This window comes from Macaca fascicularis, chromosome 14 (genome assembly GCF_037993035.2).
Source record: "Macaca fascicularis isolate 582-1 chromosome 14, T2T-MFA8v1.1".
Lineage (NCBI taxonomy): Eukaryota > Metazoa > Chordata > Mammalia > Primates > Cercopithecidae > Macaca > Macaca fascicularis.
In genome coordinates, this window is record NC_088388.1 from 32,670,250 (window position 1) to 32,697,224 (window position 26,975).

The 26,975-nt window shown below is 42.6% G+C and overlaps 1 protein-coding gene across 2 annotated transcripts in view; it reads right to left on the reverse strand.

Annotated features, from left to right (window-relative positions):
• Positions 1 to 25,468, reverse strand: part of QSER1 (glutamine and serine rich 1) — an 83,217-nt gene extending 57,749 nt beyond the window's left edge. For both annotated transcript variants that reach the window (XM_045371654.3, XM_045371653.3), the window contains exon 1: positions 24,948 to 25,468. In XM_045371654.3, the coding sequence (XP_045227589.2) occupies positions 24,948 to 25,150 (203 nt within the window). In that variant the 5' untranslated portion in view covers positions 25,151 to 25,468. The remainder of the gene's footprint in view (positions 1 to 24,947) is intronic.
• Positions 25,469 to 26,975: the final 1,507 nt, after the last annotated feature.

Below are 26,975 nucleotides of genomic sequence, written 5' to 3' on the forward strand. Positions count from 1 at the left end.
AATAATAACCTGATAGTCACTGGTCTGTTGAGATTGCTTATTTTTTAAACAAAAGCCAGAATTTCTTTTTTGTAATCCTAAAAGGAAAAAGCATGCCTCAAAACATGGTCTTGATTTCTAATTCCCACGTTTGGACCAGTACAGACTCTTCTTTGAATATATGTACGTTTATGTAAGATAGGACCTATGGTGGCCCAGCATAGCCCTTCTTAATCCCCAAGCCCTGGGTAGTCATGGTAGGGAGAGAATAGTAAACTTTTACCATCACCTTACATACTCCAAGTATTACCTCGGCTAAAGCCTAGAGAAGAATGAACCAAATGAACGAAGTTTCAATCTTCATATTCCCAGCCTAGCATAAAACAAATCTTCCATCTCCTCCCCACACACTCATGAATAAGGTATGAAATTGAGGACAAGGAAGGTTAGAATTTTGCAAAGGGAAGTATCATCTTCTTTCAGTCACTGTCACATTTTTAAAAAATTTATAATTTCCTCAAAAAACCAAAACAGGCCAGGTGCAGTGGCTCACACCTATAATCCCAGCACTTTGGGAGGCCAAGGCTGGAGGACTGTTTGAGTCCAGTAATTCAAGATCAGCCTGGGCAACATAGTGAGACTCCATCTCTACAAAAAATAATTAGCTGGGCATAGTGGCACCTGTGGTCCCAGCTACTCAGGGGGCTAGGGTGGGAGGATGGCTTGAGCTCAGCAGGTCAAGGCTACAGTTAGCTGTGATCGGGCTGCTGCACTTCAGCTTGGGCAACAGAGTGAGACTATCTCAAAAACAAAAACAACAACAAAAAACTAAAACAAACCAGCAAAGATTAGTTATCTGGTTATCACTTTCTATACTGTTTAAGTGTGAACATTTTTTAGTCAACTTCACTATAACAAAGAAAATTAATTTCTAAAGCCGATATAGCCAAGGCAAAAAAATTCATCTAAAATGTCCACTCATGCAGTGAAGACAGTATATGACTGTAAGATAAAATGCTTTTAAATATGTGCTCTTATGGTTCATATCCAGATATGAATAACATATAAACCTACTCCTTGATGCGTAAGAAATAAAACACATTCCAGGTTTAAAAATCAATTAGCAAATGTTTCATAAAATACGTTAAATCTGAGAAAACAAACCAGTACTTGCACACAAGTAATAAGTTACTTAAACACTGAATAAATGATTTTGCCTTAAGGAGTCATATCACTTTGTCCTTTTTGTGTTAAATAATTTGGTCACTAATGCCTAGAATGTAATAAAAATAGAATTCTCTTCAAGCTTTGAAAATATTGTTACAGTTTTAGGTATATCAGCTTTTCACAGGTGAGAAAGATAAATATTCTGGATTGGAAGTTAGGAGCCCCAAATTCCAGTCCTGCTTCTGCAAATAAATGCTACAAGACTTTGAGCAAAATACATACTCTTGTAGAATACTTGTTTTCCTACTTATAAAGCCTAATGTTCTTTGTAGTTCTAATATTCTCAGTTAAGATTAATATTTTTACTTCATTTAGCACACAGTATTCTTTGGTATAAAATCTGAACAGAAATAAACACTAAGTCCACTGAATTAAGTCTGCACGGAACTCTAGCATATACCTATCCCATTCATACCTAAATGCCAAATTTAAATCTTTATTTTGTTTTAGTTAATCCAGTTTGATAAGTTAAAAGTAAAAACATGTAGCCTAAGAATAATCAGCTCTTATTAAGAAATTATTTATCATGAATTTTAAAAAATAAACTAGGGAACTTTGAAACAACTGTGTAACAGCTGTATAAAAGCACAGCTCTGCAAACAAAGCTACAGGATTCAAATCCAGTTCTATATAAATTCTGTGACTTAGAGGCTAGCCACACAGATAATTAGTTAGATTTAACCAAGTCTCCGTTTCCTCAACAGTAAAATATGGGTAATAGTAACACCTACCTTCATCAGGTTGTTGTGAGAATAAACAATAAAGCATATATGGTCAGCAGCAACTAGCACAGTCCAGCAACTGGCACATAATGAATGCTGAATCAATGCTATTATTATTGCATCTAAAGGTGAGGTCTGCATTTATACAAATGACATTTATTGACTGCCAAGTGTTATGCTAGGGACTAGAGAAATAAAACAGCATAAGTAAATAAACATAACACAATCTGGGAAGACTTCCTCTAGGACATGACAACTGAGTATTAAAAGGAAGAGGAGAGGCCGGGCGCAGTGGCTCACGCCTGTAATCCCAGCGCTTTGGGAGGCTGAGGTGGGCAGATCACAAGGTCAGGAGATTGAAACCATCCTGGCTAACATGGTGAAACCCCGTCTCTACTAAAAAAAATTCAAAAACTTAGCTGGGCGTGGTGGCGGGCCCCTGTAGTCCCAGCTACTCAGGAGGCTGAGGCAGGAGAATGCTGTGAACCCGGGAGGCGGAGCTTGCAGTGAGCTGAGATGGAGCCACTGCACTCCAGCCTGGGGGATAAAGCGAGACTTCATCTCAAAACAAAACAAAACAAAGGAAGAGGAGAAATTATCCAAGGAAAGAAAAAGAAGGTTTCAAGGAGACAAAATCACATATACAAAGACCTAGAAATATTCCTAACATGGCACATTAGAACTGTAGTAATTCAGCATGGTTGTATTGGAGAATAGGGATATGAGGTAGACGGGAATCAAACAATGGAATATTATATACCAAAATAAGGATCTCACATTTTATCTTCAAGGGAATCAAGAGCGTCTCAAGAATTTTAGTAAGAGTTAAATTTATACTTTTTTGAGACAGGGTCTTGCTCTGTTGTCCAGGCTGGAGTGCAGTGGTGTGATCATAACTCATCCTAGGTGTGACCTTCCAGGCTCAAGCAATTCTCCCACATCAGCCTCCTGAGTAGCTGGGACCAAAGACGTGTGACACCATGCCTTGCCAGTTTTTTAAACATCTTTTTACAGAGACAAGGTCTCCCTGTGTTGCCCAGGCTGGTCTTGAACTCCTGGGCTCAAGCAATTCTTCCAGCTCCACTTCCTAACGTGCTGGGATTACAGGCATGGGAAACCTTGCCTGGCCTAAAGAATGGTTTGTAACCAGGCATGCTCATCAGCATCATCTGGTTAGTTTTTTCAAACTATATACATCCAGATCTCCCTTTCAGAAATTATTGATTAGTAGTTCTGACATGTGACATAGGACCCTATAAGTTCACTCTGAAAAGTTCAAAAGAATCACTATCTTAGTCTGATAAATACTGTGCAGAACAGAGCAAACCTTAAAGAGAGAAGGCCAAGATCCTATTGCAGAAATTATGAGGGCAAAACAGTGGCAATAGTTAGATACTTAGGAATTCTTAAAAAACACAATTGAGAAGACTTGCACGGAAGAAAGAGGAATCATGAATGACAGTGAGCCACCCACAAGGCTGAACAAACAGACGATTTCAATTTTGAAAGCACTGAGTTTGGGGTGTTAAAAAGAGACATACTGTGAGAAATAATTGAAAGAGAGGTAATGAATATTCCTACTTCGGACTCAGAAGAGAAATCTGAGCTGGAAATAAAAAATTGGGGATCATTACAAATTGAGTGTTTTTTGAAGTCATGGAAGTGAATGAAAATGTCCAAAAGTGAGTCACATCAGAAGTGGGCTAAGGACAGAAATTATAGGGACACTGCTTTACACATATGACCAATAATATTAATTTCCTGCTTCTCAAGGATGTTATTTATCTGCAACTCAAAATTCTTTGCAACTCAACTGAAGTACCACTCTTTCCTCTTCCACTTAAGATATCACAGAAATAGATGAGTAATAATACTAATATAGGGTGTATTAGTCCATTTTCACACTGCTATAAAGAATGACCTGAAACTAGGTAATTTATAAAGAAAAGAGGTTTAATCGACTTACAGTTCAGCATGACTGGAGAGGCCTCAGGAAACTTACAATCATGGCAGAAGGTGAAGGGGAAGCCAGGCATGTCTTCACAAGGTGGCAGGAGAGAGTGAGCGCAAGGGAAACTGCCACTTTTAAATTGTCAGATGTCATGAGAACTCCTTTACTATCGTGAGAACAGCATGGTGGAAACCCCACAAGCCAGTCACCTTCCATGAGGTCTCCCTTGACACATGGGGATTACAATTTGAGATGAGATTGGGGGGTGGGACACAGATCCAAACCATACCATTCTGCCCCTGGCCCCTCCCAAATCTCATGCCCTTTTCACATTTCAAAACTAATCACGCCTTCCCAACAGTCCCCCAAAGTTTTAACTCATTGCAGCATTAATGCAAAAGTCCAAGACTAAAGTCTCATCTGAGACAAGGTAAGTCCCTTCTGACTACGAGCCTGTAAAATCAAAGCTAGTTAGTTACTTCCAAGACACAATGGGGCTACAGGCATTAGATAAATGCTTCCATTCCAAATGGGAGAAATGAGCCAAAACAAAGGGGCCAGGGCCCCTATGCAGGTTCAAAACCCAATAGGGCAGTCATTAAATAGTGAAGCTCCAAAATCTCCTTTGACTCCATGTCTCACATCCAGGGCACAATGATGCAAGGGGTGGGCTCCTACAGCCTTGGGCAGCTTCACCCCTGTGGCTCTGTGGCGTACAGCCACTGCAGCTTTCACAGGTTGGCATCAAGTGCCTGTGGCTTCCCCAAGTATGTGGTGCAAGCTTTCAGAAGATCTACCTTTCTGGGGTCTAGAGGACGGTTACCCTCTTCTCACAGCTCCACTAGGCAGTGTCCCAGTAGGGACTCTGTGTCACGGCTCCAACCTTACATTTCCCTTCTGCACAACCTTGGCACAGGTTCTCTCTATGAGAGCTCTGCTCCTGCAGCAGACTTCTGCCTGAACATCCAGGCATTTCCATACATCCTCTGAAATCTAGCTGGAGGTTCCCAAACCTCAACTCTTGTCTTCTGAACACTCGCAGGCCCAACGACACATGGAAGCTGCCAGTGCTTGGGCTTGCACCCTCTGAAGCAATGGCCTGAGCCGTACCTTGGTTTCTTTTAGCCATGGTTGGCGCTGGAGCAACTGGGACACAGGGTGCTGTGTCCTGAGGCTGAACAGTGCAGCAGACTGGTCCCACAAAACCATTTTTTCCTCCTAGGCCTCCAGGCTTGTGATGGGAGGGGCTGCCGTGAAGATCTCTGAAAAGGCCTGGAGACATTTTCCTCCATTGTCTTGGCTATTAACATTCAGCTCCTCACTACTCATGCAAATTTGTGTAGCTTGCTTGAATTTCTCCTTAGAAAATGGGTTTTTCTTTTCTGCCACAGTCAGGCTGCAAATTTTCCAAACTTTTATGCTCTGCTTCCCTTTAAATAAAAGTTCCAGTTTCAGATAATCTCTTTGTGAATGCAATGACTGAACACCTTCAGGATCAGCCAGGTCACATCTTGAATGTTTCGCTGCTTAGAAATTTCTTCCGCCAGATACCCTAAATCATCGTTCTCAAGTTCAAAGTTCTAGAGATCTCTAGGTCAGGGCAAAATGCTGCCAGTCTCTTTGCTAAAGTATAGCAATAGTGACCTTGGCTCCAGTTCCCAGTAAGTTTCTCATCTCCCTCTGAGACCACCTCAGCCTGGACTTCATTGTCCATATCACTATCAACATTTTGGTCAAAACCATTCAACAAGTCTCTAGGAAGTTCCAAACTTTCCCACATCTTCCTGTCTTCTTCTGAGCCCTCCAAACTGTTCCAACATCTACCCGGTACCCAATTCCAAAGTCACTTCCACATTTTCAGGTTATCTTTATAGCAGTGCCCTACTCCCGGTATCAACTGTCTGTGTTGGTCCATTTTCACACTGCTATAAAGAACGACCTGAGACTGGGTAATTTGTAAAGGAGAGGTTTAACTGACTCACAGTTCAACATAGCTGAAGAGGCCTCAGGAAACTTAAAATCATGGCAGAAGGGGAAGGGGAAGCAAGGCATGTCTTCACAAGGCAGCAGCAGAGAAAGAGCAAGTACAGTGGAAACTGCCACTTTTAAACCATCAGATCCCAGGAGAACTCTCTCACTACCATGAGAACAGTATGGGAGAACCCCACCCCCATAGGCCAGTCACCTCCTACCGGGTCCCTCCCTTGACACATGGGGATTACAATTTGAGATGAGATTTGGGTGGGGACACAGAGCCAAACCATATCATAGGGATCAATTCTATCTTATTTAAAGACAATGAGTAATCATTCATAACTTGGTACTTTTTAATTTTTTTATTTCTTCTAAAAAATAATGGGATACATGTGCAGAACGTACACGCTTGTTACATAGGTATACATATGCCATAGTGGTTTGCTGCACCTACTGACCCATCCTCTAAGTTCCCTCCCCTCTTTCCCCACCCCCCGCAACAGGCCCTGGTGTGTGTTGTTCCCTTCCCTGTGTCCGTGTTATAACTTGGTCCTTTTAAACTCAATTACCTGAGATGCAGATTTAAGGGACAGGTAGAGGAAGAGGAAACCATAAGAAAGTTTAACTAAAAACTTGAGAGGAAAACCAGGAATGTCTCCAAAAATTAAAGGAACTTAAGTTTCAAGAAAGGAGGACTAACTGCTGCAATAAGGTTAGACAGTTAGAGAAACTGTTTGAGGAGACAATAATAATAAATCAAGCATAGCTATGACACACATATTACATATACATTACCTGTACAATTATTACATTGTACTATCTCCTCCCACAACCCCTTGCACTACGAATTTCTGTGGACCAGAAGGCTAGGACCAAAACAGAAAAAGCCAACTGGAACAAGAAAGCAGTTATAACAGTGGCATGAGGGAGGTAGGAAAAGGCAGGGAACAGGAAGAAGAAAGTGCCTGTAAATCCTAATTTATGGCCTAGATCTAAAATGTCCATTCTGAGTTTTACTCTATTTACCTTTGATCTTAAAGTTTTTGTTTAAAATTTCTCATTATATTGGCAGTGTAGCTGCAGAACATTTCTACCATATCCATTTCAACATGCTCAATGTTATTTTCAAGGGAAAATTTCACCTTAAGTCTATATGTCTTTACTGAGTATATGCATGCAAAAGGCATGAGTGAAAGGTATACACAATGACAAAGTTCCTGCCATCATGACCTGTTGTTAACTATGGGGGATTAAACAGTATACAAGTGTCCAGCCAATTTTACAAAATAGAATAAAACAAATATATGGCAGAGCAGGGTAAATTAATTTATTCAACAGATACTAGATGTTATGTACCAGGCAATAAGCAAGGCACTGGGGATATAATAAAAGACAGGATAAGTCTTTGAAGAGCTTACAGTTTAGTTGTGAGGCAAGGTGGTAAATAAAAGGAAACCAACTAATAAAACAATTATAAACTCTATCAAATGAATAAAGAAGAAAAAAGTCTAAATACAGACGTTATGGGAGAAAGAGGACACAGTGATCAGCAATGCCTCCTGAAGAAGGGATCTTAAGCAAGCCCTGCCCCAAACCAAAGGAAGAGAAATAACAGTTAGGAAAAGGCCTGAATTGGGAAGAGTCTGGAACACAGAGAAGCTGAAAGAACACCAGCATATTGTGAGTGTACTAAGGGAAGTGGGTGAGCAGTAGGAGATCCGTGGAAAGGTAGTAGTTAAGGGTCAGACATGGAAAGCCTTGTAGACACAACCAGTCTGGATTTCATTCCAACTGCAATGGAAAACCAAAGGATTTTTAAGCATGGGAGTGTCTAAATTACATTTTTTAAACATAGCTACCCGCTACACAACTTACCTTAGTTTCCAAACTAAAATCAATACCAAGGGAATCCTAAAATCAAAATACACCTTATAATGTCATGACCACACCCCCCCATATACACATGACTACCCAAGTAGCTCCAAGTTTCAAGAGAAATTGCTTTTAAAATAAATGTTAAAGGATCTAGAGGTTAGGACAGGTGCAGTGGCTCACACCTGTAATCCCAGAACTTTGGGAGGCCGAGGTGGGTGGATCACCTGAGGTCAGGAGTTCAAGACCAGCCTGGCCAACCTCATCTCTACTAAAAATACAAAAAAACTGGCCAGGCATGGTGGTGTGTGTCTCTAGTCCCAGCTACTTGGGATGCTGAGGCAGGAGAACTGCTTGAACCCGGGGGGCGGAGGTTGCAGTGAGCCAAGACTGTGCCACTGCCCTCCAGCCTGGGCCACAAGAACAAAACTCTGACTCAAAAAAAAGGACCTAGAGTTTAATGAACTTGGCTACCAACTGCTGAATAATCTCACATCATCTTTTAGTTTAAAAAAAAATCAGTGAAAACATCAAATCGATAAAGCTGTTGATAAAAGATACTTCCCTTCCTTGAACCCAATTTTAGAGAAAATAGAGGTAGAAGAGACAGATGAGTCAAACATGCTAAACTTTTCAAGAAATGAATGAGCAATAATAAAAAAGACAATCACAAGTGTGGCACAGACATGGGGAAATTGGAACATCCACGTATTTCTTTTCATTTTTTGAGATGGAGTCTTGCTCTGCCGCCCAGGCTGGAGTGCAGTGGCACGATCTCAGCTCACTTCAACCTCCACTTCCTGGGTTCAAGTGATTCCCCTGCCTCAGCCTCCCAAGTAGCTGGGACTACAGGCGTGTACCACCACGCCCAGCTAATTCTTATATTTTTTGTAGAGATGAGGTTTCGCTCTGTTGGCCAGGTTGGTCTTGAACTTCTGACCTCACGTGATCCACCCATCTCAGACTCCCAAAGTGCTGGGATTACAGGCGTGAGACACTGCGCCTGGCCCATATATTTCTGATGGGAATATAAAATGGTACAGCCAATTTAGGAGAGAGAAATTTGGCAATTCCTTAAAATGTTAAACATAAATTTGCAACAGTTCCACTCCCAGATATCTACCCAGGAAACATGTTCATACAAAGTCTTACATGCAAATATCCACAGCAGCATTATTTGCAATAAGCAAAAAGTAGAAACAACCCAAATGTCCATCAAAAGAGTTCAGATAAACAAAATGTGCTGTGTCTATGCAGTGAAATATTATTCGGCCATATACATCATTAATGATCTTTACCAAAAATCCTATTTTGTACAAATGATACACTCAACTTGGTTAAGCAGAAGATGTTTGTTTTCACTAAGCAAGGTCAAATTAGTAGTATGGAATTTCCTATCTAGTGGGGTGGCAGAGTATGTTAAAAAACTTATATATCAGTTCCAAACAGTATTCACAACAAAAAGAGACAGATGTTGGCATTTGTAACACATGCGCAAGAAAAATACTGGCAAAGTCAAGGCAGCTAAGAATTTCTGTCTGCTGTTTCACAGGGAAATAATGAAATGTGATGGTGATATGGCATATGCTTGGCTATATCCATGATAACAGCCACCAAGGCCTGGATTGGACAACTCCAAAATTGCATTTCATCATCTTCCTTTTCTATTTCTGTCATCATTTGCATTATCAATCTTTCTTCTGAACAAAGATAAGATTTTTAGGTCCCAAGTTTTCCCCATTTCCAATATTTCAATATTTTTTTGTAATGCTTTTCTTTTCTTTTGAGAAAGTGTCTCATTTTGCTGCCCAGGCTGCAGTAAAGTGGTGATCATAGTTCACTGGAGCCTTGACTTCCTGGGCTCAAGTGATTCTCCTGCCTCAGCTACCTGAGTAGCTGGGACTCCAGGTGCATGCCACCATGCTCAGCTAATTATATATTTTTTGTAGAGACGAGGGTCTCCCTATGTTGCCCAAGCTGGTCTCAAACTCCTGGGCTCAAGAGATCCATGCCTGCCTTGGCCTCCCAAAGCGCTGGGACTACAGGCGTGAGCCACCATGCCCAGCCTATGCTTTTCTTTTAAAAGAAATACATCCATCAAAGCAAATTATTTTGTGTTTGCATGTACTAACTACCTGTAAATACCAGGCATGTTTATTTAAGAGATAGACAAAAGTGGTTATATGAGCCTTGCCTGGATGGTTGTCTCTTATTTTGGCTACAAAGGAATGAATAAAAATGAACTAACATATAGCTGGTTACTTCTCAACACGTAACACAGTTCATATTTCCATGATTCAAATGTATGGGTGCTATGAAATGTTTTTTTCAGCTTTTTCAATGTATCCTTTTGTTTGTGGCTTAGTCTTTCATTTACCAAATTAAATTTTCTCCCTTGTTTGAGAAACTTGTAGAGCCAATTTTTCACTACATCACGATTTTATGTATTATTATTAACACAGTCTATGATTTCTGGCATTAGATAAAGGAAATCTGTCTAAAAATATATTTATCACAATTCACATCTGGATATGAACTAGATTTACAGACAAACGTTTACACATCTTTGGTTTAATACAAGAATTTAATAACATTTTAGGGTAGAAAAGAATATTTTCAGGTGAACCAAAATCCAAAATTGCATTATTCATTTTATACTCAATGTGCTGTTCTTTCCTTACAAACTTTTAGAAAAGTAATCTGAAATCATCTAGAAGCTTAAAAAGTTTGATGCTTCTGTTTTCCTAAGAAAATTCCACAAATTTGTAAGCCAAAGACTTAATAATAAAACCGGTAGTATTTTATCCTGTTGTAACTGTACTATACTACTTATACTATTTCAATTGTACTATAATATTAGAAGACTGACATCAAGTACTAAAACCAATAAAATATGTACAGATTGCCTTAAAATATCCTACCTATTGTAGTTATGTCAAAAAAAATTTAATTCTGGCTGGGCGCAGTGGCTCACGCCTGTAATCCCAGCACTTTGGGGGATCGAGGCGGGCGGATCATGAGGTCAGGAGATCGAGACCATCCTGGCTAACATGGTGAAACTCTGTCTCTACTAAAAAATACAACAAAAATCAGCCGGGCGTGGTGGTGTGTGCCTGTAGTCCCAACTACTCAGGAGGCTGAGGCAGGAGAATGGCATGAACCCGGGAGATGGAGCTTATAGTGAGCCGAGATCGTGCCATTGCACTCCAGCCTGGGCGACACAGCAACACTCCGTCTCCAAAAAAAAAAAAAAAAAAAAATTAAGTATTTATCTTTCAGAGTTCTCTTTCATACTACGGTTGAAAGAGGTACATAGCCTGAAATTTGCTTTGAAATGATACATGGGAGTAGGGAGAGAAAGTATGTAGGGATATACATGAAAGACCCACCATGTGCTAAAATTGTTGAAGGTGGGTAATGGATACTCAGGGGTTCATTATACTTTTCTCTCTAAATTTGTTTGGTTTGAAATTTTCTATAAAAGTGTTGTTGGCCAGGTGCAGTGGCTCATGTTGATAATCCCAGCACTTTGGAAGGGTCAGGCAGGAGGGTCACTTAAGCCCAGAAGTTTGAGACTACCCTGAGAAAATAGCAAGACCCCATCTCTACAATGAACAAAAACAAAAACAAACCCGAATTTAGCCAAGCATGGTGGCACACACCTGTAGTCCTAGCTAGTTGGGAGGCTGAGGTGGGAGGATCGCTTGAGCCCAGAAGCTTCAGGTTGCAGTGAGCCACTGCACTCTAGCCTAGATGACAGGATAAGACCCTGTCTCTTAAAAAACAGAGTTTTGCTCTTGTTGCCCTGGCTGGAGTGCAGTGGTGCGATCTCGGCTCACTGCAACCTCTGCCTCCCAGGTTCGAGTGATTCTCCTGCCTCAGCCTCCCAAGTACCTGGGATTACAGGCATGCGCCACCACACCTGGCTAATTTTGTATTTTTAGTAGAGACAGGGTTTCACCATATTAGTCAGGCTGGTCTTGAACTCCTGACCTCAGGTGATCCACCTACCTCAACCTCCCAAAGTGCTGGGATTACAGGTGAGCCACCGTGCCCAGCCCCAATTTTTTTTAACTTAAAAAAAAAAAAACCCTAAAAACTAAAAAATAGTCTTTTTTATAGTAGAGAAAATCAACTTGAAGGTGGCTAATTCTTGTTCTGCACTATGAATTCACAACAAAGGTTAAAGAAAGAAATTATAATGAATTTTAGAGACGTATATATTTTAATACAAGTTATGCACTAAAAAAGATTTTATAACATATTAATCAAATGTCATAACACACAAGTTTACTATCTTTTAAATTTCCCCTAATAAGCATATCTATTAAGAGCAAATAGTAGACATACTGTGAAGTATGCTTGATATCTATGAGGATGGTGCTAACATGACCTTCTTAAAAGGCAGCCCAGTAGATCAAGGTTAATTAGCTGGTATACTAGATTAGCTTTTTAAAGCAAGTTTGGAATCTTCAACTCCTATGCCTTATTAAAACACAACTTAGGGCTGGGCGCGGTGGCTCACACCTGTAATCCCCGCACTTTGGGAGGCCGAGGCTGGCGGATCACGAGGTCAAGAGTTCTAGACCAGCCTGACCAACATAGTGAAACCCCGTCTCTACTGAAAATACAAAAGTTAGCTGGGTGTAGTGGCGTGCGCCTGTAATCCCAGCTACTTGGGAGGCTGGGGCCGGAGAATCGCTTGAACCTGGGAGGCGGAGGTTGCAGTGAGCCGATATGGCACCACTGCATTCCAGCCTGGGCGATAGGGCAAGACTCCGTCTCAAAAAAAAAAACAACAAAAAACAAACAAACCAAAAAAAACACAACTTAGGAGTCTTAGAAACAATTTTAATCATTACCATGTTAGAGGATCAGATTTGAGTCAAAAACCTGCTGTTTAAAAAAAAGTAATACAAAGGTATTAACAAATAGCAAAAGACCATCTCTAAGTTTTGGGTTTCTTGAGGAGTTGGAGTTTTCCGCATAGGCACAGTTCTACTTAATTCCCATCCTTCCAAATGGTTCACACTTTTACTCTGGCCTCATTCCACCAGTGCCTTGTGGCTCTGACCAAATCAAACTCTGACTTGAAGTAGTTTAATGTCTGTTTAAGTGAAAATAGTACCAGCTGCTTTACCAGAGTAGTGTTCATCTTGCAGTTTTGCTCAATATGAGAAATGTTTTAAAATGTTAAGCCATCTGATCTAAGCAGATCCAAGCAAAAGTATTTTAGCTTATCCACATATTTGTGTTTGCTTCACTGGGTCAGACAAATCTGGTCTCAAGTTACTTAAACAGGATCAGTGATCACACAGTAATGAGAATGATGGCATTAGGCCATATGAAAATTTCATTATTTTACGTTTAGTTACACCCCATAAATGCCTACATGCCTAGCAACATAGGAGAAGCTACACGGTAAGAGTCTTTAACTTAGAGAGGCCAAATTTAAACTCTGAAATATTAGACAAGTAAAAGCAGAATATTCCCCATTAAACATATTCTTTATTAAATCAATATTCACTTAACAGTTATTATATGCCAGGCAAGTGGGGGGAAACACAGCTGAAGTTCTACTGTCAAAAAACACCCAAGCTAAAGGACAGAGACTACAATAAACAAGAACAGATAAGTATTTATATCAAGGATTGATAAACGTTATGAAGAAACCTTAAGCAGGGTTGACGGTGATGGGGGTGCATACCATTCTTTTGAGGGTACTAAGGAGAGGCCACTGATCAACATGAGGAACTTATGCAGATTATCTCAGGAAAAAGTGGTCCTGGCACAGGAAAAAGCACAAAGGCCGTAGATAAGAGCATTCCTAACACCATTCAAGGAACAGTGAAAAAACAGTGTGTTTCATTCAAAGATAAAAGAGAAGATGGTTCTGCAAAAAAAAAAAAAAAAGCAAAACGAGTGGATATACTGAAACCAGGCCCACATCCTCTCATTTACCTCTTCATATTATACAACATCCATACACATATTCATATTCACTGCTAGCACATTAAGAAATGCTTACTACTGGCTGGGCGCGGTGGCTCACACCTGTAATCCCAGCACTTTGGGAGGCCAAGGTGGGTGGATCACGAGGTCAGGAGTTAGAGACCAGCCTGGCCAGCATGGTGAAACCTCGTCTCTACTAAAAACACAAAAATTAGCTGAGTGTGGTGGTGCATGCCTGTAATCCCAATTACACAGGAGGCCAAGGCAAGAGAATCACTTGAACCTGGGAGTTGGAGGTTGCAGTGAACTGAGATCGCACCACTGCACTCCAGCCTGGGTGACATAGCAAGACTCTGTTTCCCACCCCCACCCCCCCAAAAAAAAGAAAAAAAGAAATGCTTACTCTTGCCTTGACTGCAGAAAGGCCTAGACTGGAAAGCCCCGGCTAGATTGGCCTGAGTCAATGTAAGGAAACTGTGTTAGTAGCAGCCTAGTAACAGAAAGTCACCTAGCATGTGGCTGAAATTAAACCACCAGAAGCAGCAACAGGGATAAACATTAAACAAAGAAATAAGATTTCCTGTAAGCAAGTTAACCCAAGGAACAGGTAATTTTTTTACAAAACTTGTAGTCTCATTTCAACTAGGGGCAAAAGAAACTTATTGGGGCCGGGCATGGTGGCTCATCCCCGTAATCCCAGCACTTTGGGAGGCTGAGGCGGGTGGATCACTTGAGGTCAGGAGTTCCAGAGCAGCCTGCCCAACACAGTGAAACACCATCTCTACTAAAAATACAAAAATTAGCTGGGTGTGGTGGTGGGCATCTGTAATCCCGACTACTCAGGAGGCTGAGGCAGGAGAATTGCCTGATCCCAGGGGTGGAGGTTGCAGTTGCAGTGGACTGAGATCGCGCCACTGCACTCCAGCCTGGGTGACACAGCAAGACTGTATCTCACAAACAAACAAATAAAAAACTTACTGAAGCACTCTGTTTCCCAATGTAACATTTTTTCTTCTCATTTCAAAAGTTAGCACTTTCAAGTCATTGTTCAAATATCATTTCAATGAGCCTCCCCAGTCCACCTTGTTTGTAAATCAGAAACGCCTCCCCCATCCACATTCCATTCTTCCTTATTCTGCTTTTCTTTTTCTGGTATCACCTCCCAACATACTAGATAATGTACAGTTATGTTCATTTTTTAATCAACTGTCTCACCCCATTCGCCTCAGGAACTTGATTTTGTTCTCACATGTATCCCAAGCCCCCAGAACAGTGTCTAGAATATGAGAGGTGCTTCAGGTCAGTTAAAATCTCTGAACTACCCATCCCTATGGCAACTATTCAATTTGGTATAAGCCCATGTCCCCACGTTTTCTCCAAAAACTTTTAGCAAAAGTACGCTCTGGGAAAATGATTCTAATTTTTTTAAAAATGGAAAATATAACCTCCCAGCATCAATGTTAAATCACAAAGACCCAACATCCTTCTTCAAAGTATTCTATCATTAAACCTCTTTCTGACTTCATTTGCCAATTCTATTTAATCCCATACCCTCAACTTCCCAAAAGGATTTTTCCCTGAAAGCTTATGATTAATAGCACAGTTTCTGAAGTTACACCTCCTGGGTTCAAATCTTGCCTCTGCCACTTACTAGCAGTGATGTTGGACAAATTAATAAATCTCTCTTTGCTTGAGTTTCCTTGTCTATAAAATGGGCTAACAATAGTACCTATATTCTAGAATTATTGTGAGAAGTTAAATGAAATAACACTATAAAATTATTAGGCCAGTGCTCAGCACATAGTAGGCATGTAATAGACACTATCACCTACAACGGCAAAGGCTCAGTTCTCAGACTTTCATTCTTCACCCCCAAAGACCTTATCTCTGAGATTCCACTATTGTCTTTATACAAATGTCCAGTCAGACTCCTAAACTCAGCTCTCTGGTCTTGTCAGCTAAGGACACATACTGTAGGGAAAACAGAAGTGTTAGAACAAAGGAAACCTGGTGGGACTTTAGATCTGTTGGTCAAGGAAGGTCTTTGTAAAGAGACAATATTTAAGGAGAGATAAGAATGTCAAGAAGCCAACACTGACGAGATCCAGATCAGTGGTTCTCAAAATCTCCTCACTGGATGAGCAGCATAAGAATTACCTACGAACTTGTTAGAAATGCAAATTCTTAAGCTCCACCTAAGACCTATGGATTCAGAAACTGGAGTTGGGCCCAGCAACCTATGTTTCAACAAGCTCTCCAGGTGGTTCTGAAGTACCACTGAGCTACAGTAAGATCCTGCCAGGGAAGGGAACTGCCAGGCTTGTTCTTGCCTCGGGACATTTGCACTTGCTGCTTCCTCAGATCACAGGGAAGTGCACTTCCTCCAGGAGAAAATTTTCTCAATTATTTGCTTGCCCACCTCCTTCACCCAAGAATGTAAACTCCACAAGAACAGAGATTTTGTGTGGGTTTTTTTGTCGTTTTTTTGAGACAGGTCTCACTCCCTTTGCCCACACGGAAGTACAGTGGCACAATCATGGCTGACTGTAGCCTCCACCTCCCAGGCTTGAGCCTCAGCCTCCTGAGTAGCTCCTCCTCCCACCTCAGCCTCCTGAGTAGCTGGGACCACAGGCGCATGCCACCACGCCAGGCTAATTTTTGTATTTTTGTAGAGACGGGGTTTCACCATGTTGCCCAGGCTGGTCTCAAACTCCTGAGCTCAAGCCATCAGCCCATCGTGGCATCCCAAAGTGCAGGATTATGGGCACAAGTCACCACACCTGGCCACTCCCTATCCTTTAGAGTGGAGAGACTAAACTCCATGATCTGTCATGAGAAGCCCTCTACAATCTAGTACCAATGCTCTATGACACAGTGTTACTCCGCTGAGCTCCCCAATGAATCACACCTTCGTGTAGTTTCCCTCCCATGACGATTCTGTAATGGACCAGGAACTGCTTTGACCAACACACTTGCAGAAGTGATGCTATGCCAGTTCAAGGCCCAGTCTATAACTGGCCAGCAGATTCCATTTCCTCCCTCTTGGAACACTTGTTCTTGGAAGTTCCTTCTTTGTACTAATCCCTTATTCCACTATGCAACATTAGCAATAATTCAGATCAGTTTGTATGCAATCTACCTGACAAATGCTACCATGATCCCCCTTGAACTCAATATAATTTTCCCACTAAGTCCCTGAAGTATTTTTGTACCTCTTGAAAAGGAATAGTCTGACAAGTATTAATAGCATAGTTATTTCATTCATTCATTGCATGTTTAATGACACAATGCATTAGACATTGTTCTAAGTGCTGACAATAAAGTTAATAATCTATATGCTATTCTATATGCTAGACATCACTCTAAATACTTTTCTAAGTTTTCCCATTTAATCTTCAAGAATTCGAAAAGTGTCATTTTACACAAGGAAACTGAGGCACAGAGAGGTTAAGAAACTTGTCTAAGATCATACTGCAAGCGGCGGAGTCAAAATATAAATTCAAACATTCTGACTCCAGAGCTTATGTTATCAACTACTATACTAACCTGCCTTGTACAGATGTGAACAAGACAAAGAAGTTCCTGTTCTCATGGAACATGCATTCTATCAGTGATGGTTAGTGGTATCGGGAAAGGGTGGTAATAAATGATACATATAAATCAACAAAATTACTCCAGAGAGTGAGAATGCTCTGAGGAAGTAAAATTATCATGTGTTAGTGATGTGCAGTTACTTTAGACATGGCAGTCAGAGAAAGCCTTTCTGAGAAGGTAACATGTGGGAAAACACCTAACTATCAGCAAAAGCAGAAGCAGCAAAGCAAAGACCTGGAAAGAAAACTTCAGTTAAAGAGAACAGCTAGTGCAAAAGTCCTAAGACAGAAATAATCTTAGCATGTTTCAGGAACAGAAGTAAAGCCAGTATGGCTGAAGGATGGTGGTGGGAGGGGAATGACACGAAGTTGGATAAATTAGCTGAGGCTTAGATCATGCAGGGCTTTGTAGGCCACGATAAGTCACTGGATTTTTCTTTCTTTTTTCTTTTCTTTTTTTTTTTTTTTAAGAAGGAGTCTTGCTCTGTCACCCAGGCTGGAGTGCAGAGGCGCCATCTTGGCTCACTGCAATCTCCGCCACCTGGGTTCAAGCTAGTCTCCTGCCTCAGTCTCCCGAGTAGCTGGGACTACAGGCGCCTGCCATCATGCCCAGCTGATTTTTGTATTTTTAGTAGAGACAGCGTTTCACCATGTTGGCCAGGCTGGTTTCAAACTCCCGGCCTCAAGTGATCTGCCTGCCTCAGTCTCCCAAAGTGCTGGGATTACAGGTATGAGTCACCACACCCGACCAAGTCATTGGATGTTACTGATTAACACTGGAAGGTTCTAAGCAGGGTAATGACATTACCTGACTTATACTTTTGAAAAGTTAATTCTAGCTGTTGCATACTTAATAAATTATAGAAGGCCTAAAAGGAAGCAAGAAAAGCAACAGGAGGCAACTGCAATAATCCATGCAGGAAATTAAAGATATGGAGACTGAACCAACAGGATTTGCTGAGGGACTCGATATGGGAAGGAATGAAATGAATCATGGATGGCTCTAACCTTCTGGACATAAGTAATGGAGTAAATGGTGATAATAATTACTGAGGTGGGGAAGGCTAGAGGAGGCCCAGGTTGACAGGGTGACAATCATGTTTTGGACGTGTCATTTTGGAAACACCTATTCAATATTCAAATAAAGATGTCAGATGCTAGATATGAATCCAGAGATATAAATTTGAAAGTCATCTCATATATACGGCAACTACACCTAGGCTCAGTGGAGAGAGAAGAAAAAAGGACAGAACTCCAAGTTTCTGAGCACTTCAACATTTAGAAGCCAAGGAGAGGAAGCAAGTGCATTGCCCTGTCACCCTCCAGATCACAAGTTCTTTAAGAGGCAAGACAGTGTTTTCTTCATTTTTGTGGCACCCTGCAGAACTTAGCTGAGAAACAGAAACTCAGAGACAGTCACTACATTTTAATGAGTGATTGCATGCTTGTCACTTGATTTCTCAAGCTTTCACTGCAGAAATATAGTAACTCAAGGAAATACAGGCAACACTGCCTTAACAATTGTAGGTACTCAAATATTTGTTTAATGAATGAAAGAAAGCTGTGTTTTGGTAGACATATTTTACTACTCATTGTTCCAGAGAACATAGCAAGGAAAGGAAGAAACAAGTAGTAGCCCATATCCCCACGCTGCTAACCAAGGATAATCACAAACTTACCCTTCATCTTGGTCCCAATTACAGGGTAGGGGGGAATGGCAGTAGAGGCTGCAGCAGGAAGAAAGCGGCTTCTAATTCCCACACTGAAGCAGAGTTCTGGCTTTCATGATATAAGCATGTATTAAGCACCAACTATATACCATGGATTAAAGTAAATACTAAGTACTACAAATATAACAGCAAAACAGATAGGGTTCCTCAAATAACCTCCATTCTGAAGAAGACACATATTACATAGACAATACATAGGTATATTTCTAAGAATATGAAAGTAAAATAAAATATTCTGTGAAAACATACACCATTGCACAAAGCAACAAGGAGTGAGGGTTGAAAATACTGCAGGTTTCTCACATGAGATACCTTAAGAAGTCAGGGTGTGAGGTGGGGATAGGGTGAGAGTTATCTAGGTGAAGGTAAAGACGATGAATGAAAATTTTAAGGTAAGAAGGAATTTAGGATGATTCAAAGAATTTAATATGGGCCAGTGCTAGGCATGGTGGCTCACTCCTGGGAGGCTAAGGCAGGAAGACTGCTTGAGGCCAGGAATTCCAGACCAGCCTGGTCAACATAGCAAGACCTCATCTCTAGAAAAAATTTTAAAATTGGCCAGGTGTGGTGGCACATGCCTGTAGTCCCAGCTACTTGGGAGGATCACTTGAGCCCAGGAGGTCGAGGCTACAGTAAGCTGTGTTCATACCACTCTACTCCAACCTAGGCGGCAGAGTTAGACCGTGTCTCAAGAATAAAAAAGAAAATAAATTAAAAAAAAATAGGTCAGTAAATGCAGAGCCATACAGAGCACAATACAGTGTGTGTGTGTGTGTGTGTGTGTGTGTGAGACACAGACAGAGAGAGAGACAGGTTCCCCCTCTGTCGCTCAAGCTGAAGTGCAGTGGCACCATCACAGCTCACTGCAACTTCCACCTCCCAGGCTCAAGCGATCCTCCCGCCTTAGCCTCCAGAGTAGCTGGGACCACAGGCGCAAGCCACCATGCTTGGCTAATTTTTTCTATTTATTTTTTTGTAGAGCTAGGGTTTCATCACATCTCATAGGCTGGTCTCAAACACCTGGGCTCAAGCAATACTCCCACCTCAGCCTCCCAAAGTGCTGGGATTACAGGCGTGAGACACCACTCCTGACCATATTACGGATATTTAAAAACGTGACCTTAATATGTAGGAGTAGCCATAGAAAGGCTTTAAGCAAAGGACCAAGAGCAAACTTGTAGATGTGTGTTTTTAAAAATCACTCTGGATGGTTTAAGAAGAATGAATTGAAGGGAGGAAAGAAAAGGTCCAAGATGACTAAATTAGGAAGCTACAGCAGTTGTCCAAGTGAAAAATAATGGTGGCTTGGATCAGCTGGAGCAGTGGATACAAAAGAGTTTCAAGACATTAGATTCAAAAGCAGTAGGTTTTAGTGACTAAGCACACAACTCCCACCATCTGGCCTGGGCAACTAGGTGGACAGAGGTATGACTTAATGACTTACTGAGATGGGCCTCACTAGAGAAGCAGAGGTGTGATGGGTTGGGAAAGCGTATCATTAAGCTCAAGTAAAAGGTCAAACAGGTAGCTGGTTATGTGATCAGGTTCTCAGAAGAGTCTGAGGACCTCAGAAGAGTCTGCTCAAACATGGGCATCTCCACTGAGATAGTATTTAAAAGCATGGACATGGATGTGAGTCCTCAGGAGAAAGCAAGGAATGAACAAGAAATTTACCAATCCCAAGCCCTGAGGAAACAGTAACACGCAGAGATTAGACAGAAGAGGAGTAAACACCAGTGAAGAACAGGAAAAAGCAGTGGGCCAGAAAAGTAGGAGGAAAACCAGGCAAGTGCAGTGCTATGGAAGTGAAAAGGAATATATTTCAACTAGGAAATGGTCAACAGTGACAAAGAACACTGAAATAAGGATATTAATGATGCTTAGGTTTCCAGGACAGCTCACAGAAGCTCTTTTCACATATAGGTGGATTACAGCATTCCACCATCTTACAATAAAGCAGTGTAGTTACACTGGCCATCACGCAGGCTCCAGATCCACAATGCCCAGTTTTCAATCACAGCTCCACTATTTACTAGCTATGTAGCTGTAGGTATAAATTACTTCATGTCTCTATCCCTCAGTTTCCTCATCCATAAAAGTATGGTAAAAAGAATGCCTACCTCAAAGGATTTTTATAATGAATTTTGATAAATGAATGTGTGTATGTATATGTGACTTAAAACAGCTAGCACAAATTAGTTGCTCATGAGGTAAATGACAGCTACTATTACTTACAACATGGTTTCCATGGGAAAAAACTTTCTGAACTCTAACAGTGGAAGTTTGTCTGAAATAACCTTTCATTAACTTGAGATTGTTCTTACTCCTTACAAATTATGATCTTTAAGGCCTTTTTCCAAAAACCTTGAGGAAAACTCTAGATTTGAAATGTATCAAACAAATGTCCATCATATAGAAACTGACAGGTTTTAGAAGAGCTAATCATTACTTTGGTTTTTCAGAGGAGTATTTATCATACTCATTATACATCCTACTAAAAAAAAATTGCATTAGGAATTCTAAAAATCGGTGCCAAAAATCATTTCAAGTTAGAAAGGTGAAAAACAGGCCGGGCACAGTGGCTTACACCTAATCCCAGCACTTTAGGGGGCCAAAATACCTGAGGTCAGGAGTTCAAGACCAGCCTGGCCAAGGTAGTGAAACTCCATCTCCACTAAAAATACAAAAATTACCATCCTGGCCAATGTGGTGAAACCCCAACTCTACTAAAAATACAAAAATTAGCCAGGCGTGGTGGCAGGCACCTGTAATCCCAGCTACTCAGGAGGCTGAAGCAGAAGAATTGCTTGAACCCAGGAGGCAGAGGCTGCAGTGAGCTGAGATCACGCCAATGCACTCCAGCCTGGGCAACAAGAGTGAAATTCCATCGCAAAAATAAATAAATAAATAAATAAATAAATAAATAATAAATAAAACTGTTTAAATGCAAAATATTTCCATTCCCTTTCTGGTGCATATTCAAATACAAACACATCGATTATCACCATAAAACAGCCCGCCTCTTCCTGTTGGGAACAAGATAAAGTATCAAGTACAGAATGGGGCAGTGGACCTGCAGACTCCTGATGACCTTCTTACTTCCCAAGCCACGCAAAGGTATTTACAACATCCAAAACTGCACCCCAAAAGATATTTCCAACTGCGTGGTGTTCAGCAAAGGACATGTTTGTTCATTTAGTTCCTAAAACTAACTGAAAAGAGCACAAATAAATGAAGATTTATATGGCCAGTCCTTATTCCTGCACTTTCCAAGTACCTAGCAAGTACTCTGAGAAATATTCACAAATCTCTCTGTAAGCCCTATTTAAGGTAAAATGCTCGAGTTTCCCACTCTATTTTTCAACTGTTAGTACCATAAAATTACCTAATAACTAACAGAGCTGTTGTATTCAAAAAAAGTATTGTTTCAAACTCATGAAAAGCTCTTTATCATGTACTTTCCCATAAACTGATGAAAATGATGTATTTCAAGACCAAGAAGGCATAAAGTAGGATGTTAGACCCCTGTCGGCAACAACTGAATGTCATTACCATCTGTCAGCTTCTGAATAGGTTACAGGAAACAAGGTGTCAGACAGGCTAATTCTTTACGGATAAGCATCCATATTACATCATCACAACTAGTACTCATTTGCACCTTCAGAAGAAACTGCCACAAAGGGGAACAAAAACATTCAACTGATACGTGCATTATGAAAAAGCTTTTTAAAATGCTATAAAAATATAAATAAGCTTCTGAAATGTAGAATATTTAGACTTACAGGGCGTATTTCAGATTTGCTATTGTTGATATAACTGAAATCAAAGAGGAATATTTGCACAGTTTGAGGAATAAAATGAGGTATAATTCAGAAGTGTGTGTAACTCTGTACAGATGGCCTGATCCCAATACAAGATGTTAACAAAGCAGGTTGGCGGGGGAGGGGGGTAAACCTGCATTTTCTATGCTGTATTTTAGCTGATTCCCGCCCCCCTTATTTTTTAAAAAAGCAGGGGGAGAGGGCATGGGGGGTAACATTTAAGATTCAATAACTTCCAGTAAACAGAAAATAAATCTCCTTTACATTATGTATGCCAAGTGAATCTACTCACTGTTTTCAAGTGTGTTTGGGAAGTCATTCCGTGTTACTCTGATAAATAAATTTGGAAAATATGACAAGTAGATTTTAGTTTCTTGCCTCAAAAGTATTCTACCAACAGAAGTAACTAGGTAGTATTTCAGTTTCATTTACCTGATAAAATATTTTTCATTTAAAACATAAAAAATGTGGCACAAATACCTATCATGCTGTTCAATGATGAGAAAGTAATTTTAATTTGTAAATTATCCTAGTCAATGCAAAAAGCTACTTGAAAAAGGATAGTCAAATTACCATCAAAAAGAAATAACGGGTGAAGTGCCAACCGTCTTTCATAAAACTCCTTAAAATGGCTTACTTGTATATAACACAAAATTATGGCTATTTCTGAAAGGTTTCAGCATTTAATTACTTAGCTCCAAACTGGCACATCACATTATTTTTGTTAACTCCCACGTCTTTCAAACAAAGGGCCTAAAATTTTCTGAGAAAGCTTATATCCCTATTCTTGAAGCAAATTTTTCTCATTCTTTCACAATCATCCCAATGGACAATCTAAGACAAAGACCAGCTACTCTTCACACTTATATGCTCAATCATGAACGTGGAACTTTCATAAAAACAAAGAAGATAACCTGGAACACGGTAATGTATAAACTTAAAACAAAAGTTCACTTCTGTCGTGAAAAATAATGAAGAAATCTGATGAGATCATAAAGCCACGAAGCTTCCTGTTGGTAGCTGAGGATGAAGTCATTAGCAACCCAGGATTCCCTGGTCCATGTAATCAGAAGCTGCACCTACCAGATTCTGTATTGTTCGGGAGAGGTGGCTTTAAAACACCCCGCTCACCAATCCTCCAAACCAGACCACGCCTTCCAGTTATCATTCAAATGGGACCGTTTCACAGTGTGGCACTACTATACTACACATTTCCCGCGAGCTTAAATATCAAGTAGGAGTCAACATTTTAGATTCCCTTGGTCATGCTGCAGGAAAGATGAACTCTTGAACCTCGCGCTACATAATGCACCCGGACTTTAGAGGTCGAGATGGAGAAGCATGCTTTCGTTCTTCAACCTTTATGGCCTTCACTACCCCCACCCCAACCCTCGCCCCATTTCTTCCCAACTCTCCGTCACCCCGAAGCACAGAAAGATTCCTTACTTCCTGCTGTTGTTAAAAGGGGAGGAAACCAAAGAGCAACTTTGAACGAGTGGAAGAGAAATCGCCTAAATCTTGGCCACCAGCGCAAACATATGTCACCCGGCCCTGGAGCCGCGTTCGCGCCCTGCCGGGCCCCCTCTTCTGCCCTGCGCCCCGGGGATTCTCCCGTAGCCCAGCCCTCCTGGGTCCCCCAGTGTCTCCGGGACGCGGCTCCGCGACTCGTCCTCTCCCGCCTCCGCAACCCTCACACGCCGGGGTCCCCAAGACTGCATTGTCGGCCACCCAGGTTCCAATACAATGGATCGCCACTGCCCCAAACTCTCCGGCGCCCCCTTCGGACCCCCGGCGCCAATCTTGGGTCTCCCAGATCCCGAGTTCAGCCACGAGCCCAAACTTCACCATGTGAGAGCCCAGGACCCGAGAGGTGACTGAGCCCCACGACTCCCGCCCAGCTCTCCCTTCACCCGCCGTCCCCAGGCACGAATCCTGCACCGGGTGCCCCCACCCATCCGCGACCACCCCGTAGGAGTCATCAGCCGCCTCCCCCGAGCTGGGCGAGGGCGAGCGGAGGGCTCCCCGCCCGGCCCAGACCTCTGGGCGGCGCTGCAACCGAGCGAAGGCCCCAAACGTATCCCCGGCCTTTCCTGGTCCACCGCGACCCCGCCGCCCACCCTCCCTACCTGGCCTTGAGGCTGGGGCTGCTGCCGCTGCTACAGCTGCCGCTGCTGCAGCTGCTGCTGGCGGCGGCGGCGGCGGCTCGGGGTTCGTAGGCCCAGGCTGGGGCGGGGGGCTGCGCCGCGGCACTGGCGGGGGCGGGGGCGGCGGGGGGCGCGGGCGGCGGCGGCGGCTCGGTGAAGCCCGAGGTCGCGTAGTTCCTGTCCATCGTGGGGGTGGCGTAGGGAGGGCGGGCAGCAGCGGGGGATCCTCCAGGGCTCCGTGTGAGGGGGGCGGGCAGGGAGAGGGGGCGGGGGAGGAAGAGGAGGCGGCGGCGGCGGAGGGAGCTGCCTCCTCACATGGCCCCGGCGAGCAGGCGGGAGAAGGGCGCGCTGTCGAGTCTGGGGCGCAAAGACCCGGGCCGCGGCGGGCGGCGAGACCCCAGCTGGGCGTCAGGGAAGCGGAGGCACCCGCGGCCGGGACTCGCGGCGACGGCGGCGGCGGCGGCGGCGGCCGCTGCGCCCCATGTTGGTGGATTTCCCAGGATGCACCTCCCGCCCCCCTCCGCCCCGCGGCCTCGCCCCGCCTCCCCTCTGAGCCCCGCGCTTGCCGCTCGCGGGGCGGGCGGGCGGCCGCGAGGCCTCCGCCGCTGTCGGACGCTTCGCGAGGGACAGCTGAGGCCGAGGAGGCGCAGGCCCGGCCGACTTCAGGGACTCCGAGAGGCGCCCGCCGGCCGGAGCCCGCGAACCGCAGACTTCCCGCCCTTCGCAGCCCCGAAGGGAGGTGTCCGCACTCGCCGCGTCCCGCGGGGGAAGAGACCGCGCCTGGCTATCGCCCCGCGCGGGGGAGGGGAAGTGGAGCGGAACCCAGCGTAGGGCGCTGCGCAGGGGTAGCCGGGTCAATGCTTTGCTTGGAGCTCACTATTTGACTCTTCGGGTTATTTTGAGGGACTCCAGTACTCAGTTCTCTGATCGCGATTTCTTTCTCTGCGCCCCAATCCAGAAACAGCTGAGCGGGCTCTTTTACAGTTCCGCTTACTCCCTCCCCAAAGCTTGCTGAGCTAGAGGAGCCTTTTCCTGCTGTTAGGGGAGATTTATATTCAAAAAGATTCAAATTCAAACGTATTATTTTCCAATCCTTGCTGAAAGGGCCTTTCCCAAGGGCTCTTATTAACTGTCCCCACCCCCACCTTGAGGATTTTTCTCACTCTGGGTTTCAGAATCTTCTATCCCAAGATAGACAACCACCTCTTCATTGATTAATCCAACTGCCATCTGGATGACTTTAATTACAATAAATTTAAACTCACTATGCACTCTGATGTTGAGGGGTTTTGTTTGAGATTTGGAACTTAAGCAGGACTCTCTCTCCAAACATTTCCTATCTGATTTCCAAGCTGTTTGGTGTGCGGTAATTTAATGACTATTTGCGGTTCTTCTGTTGCATAGCAGACTTGTATTTCTTGTAATAACACATGAGTAGTGAAACTAGGGAATCGTACAAATCATCGTTTGGCCCTAGAGCCATAAATTTAAAGGTTAAAATAACAGTAAAGTTTCGATTTAATGACCACCTCCTTTTAAAAATCAATATTGGTTTAACACCTATTATGTGCTTAGCACAGAAATCTATCCCTCAAGATAAGCCTAACGTAAAGGTTTAAGCAAATCAGACAGCCGTAGTGAAAGACCTAATAAACTTGATACATTATCTCTGATGACCATTGAAAAAGTTTAAACTTTTATAATATCTGGTGTTGGATCTGCTATGCCTTGCGAGATTAATTTTGTTCTGGAAGATCCTGTTTTCCTCCTGGCGCCTACATCCTTTTGTTCCTATTCATTCCTTTTTGCAAGTCTTTCTCCACCTGTGATGCTTGGAGCCTGGTCCCCGGGTGGGTAAGCAAGGAAGTGAGTAGTCGTTATTTACAAATGAATTCAAACGTGTAGGCACAGCGACTTTGCCAATTTTATGTTAATTACAAAATGCATTTACCGAGGATATCTTTGAAAAGTGGTTTTTCTTGGAAAAGGAATTTGCCAACTAATCTGAGT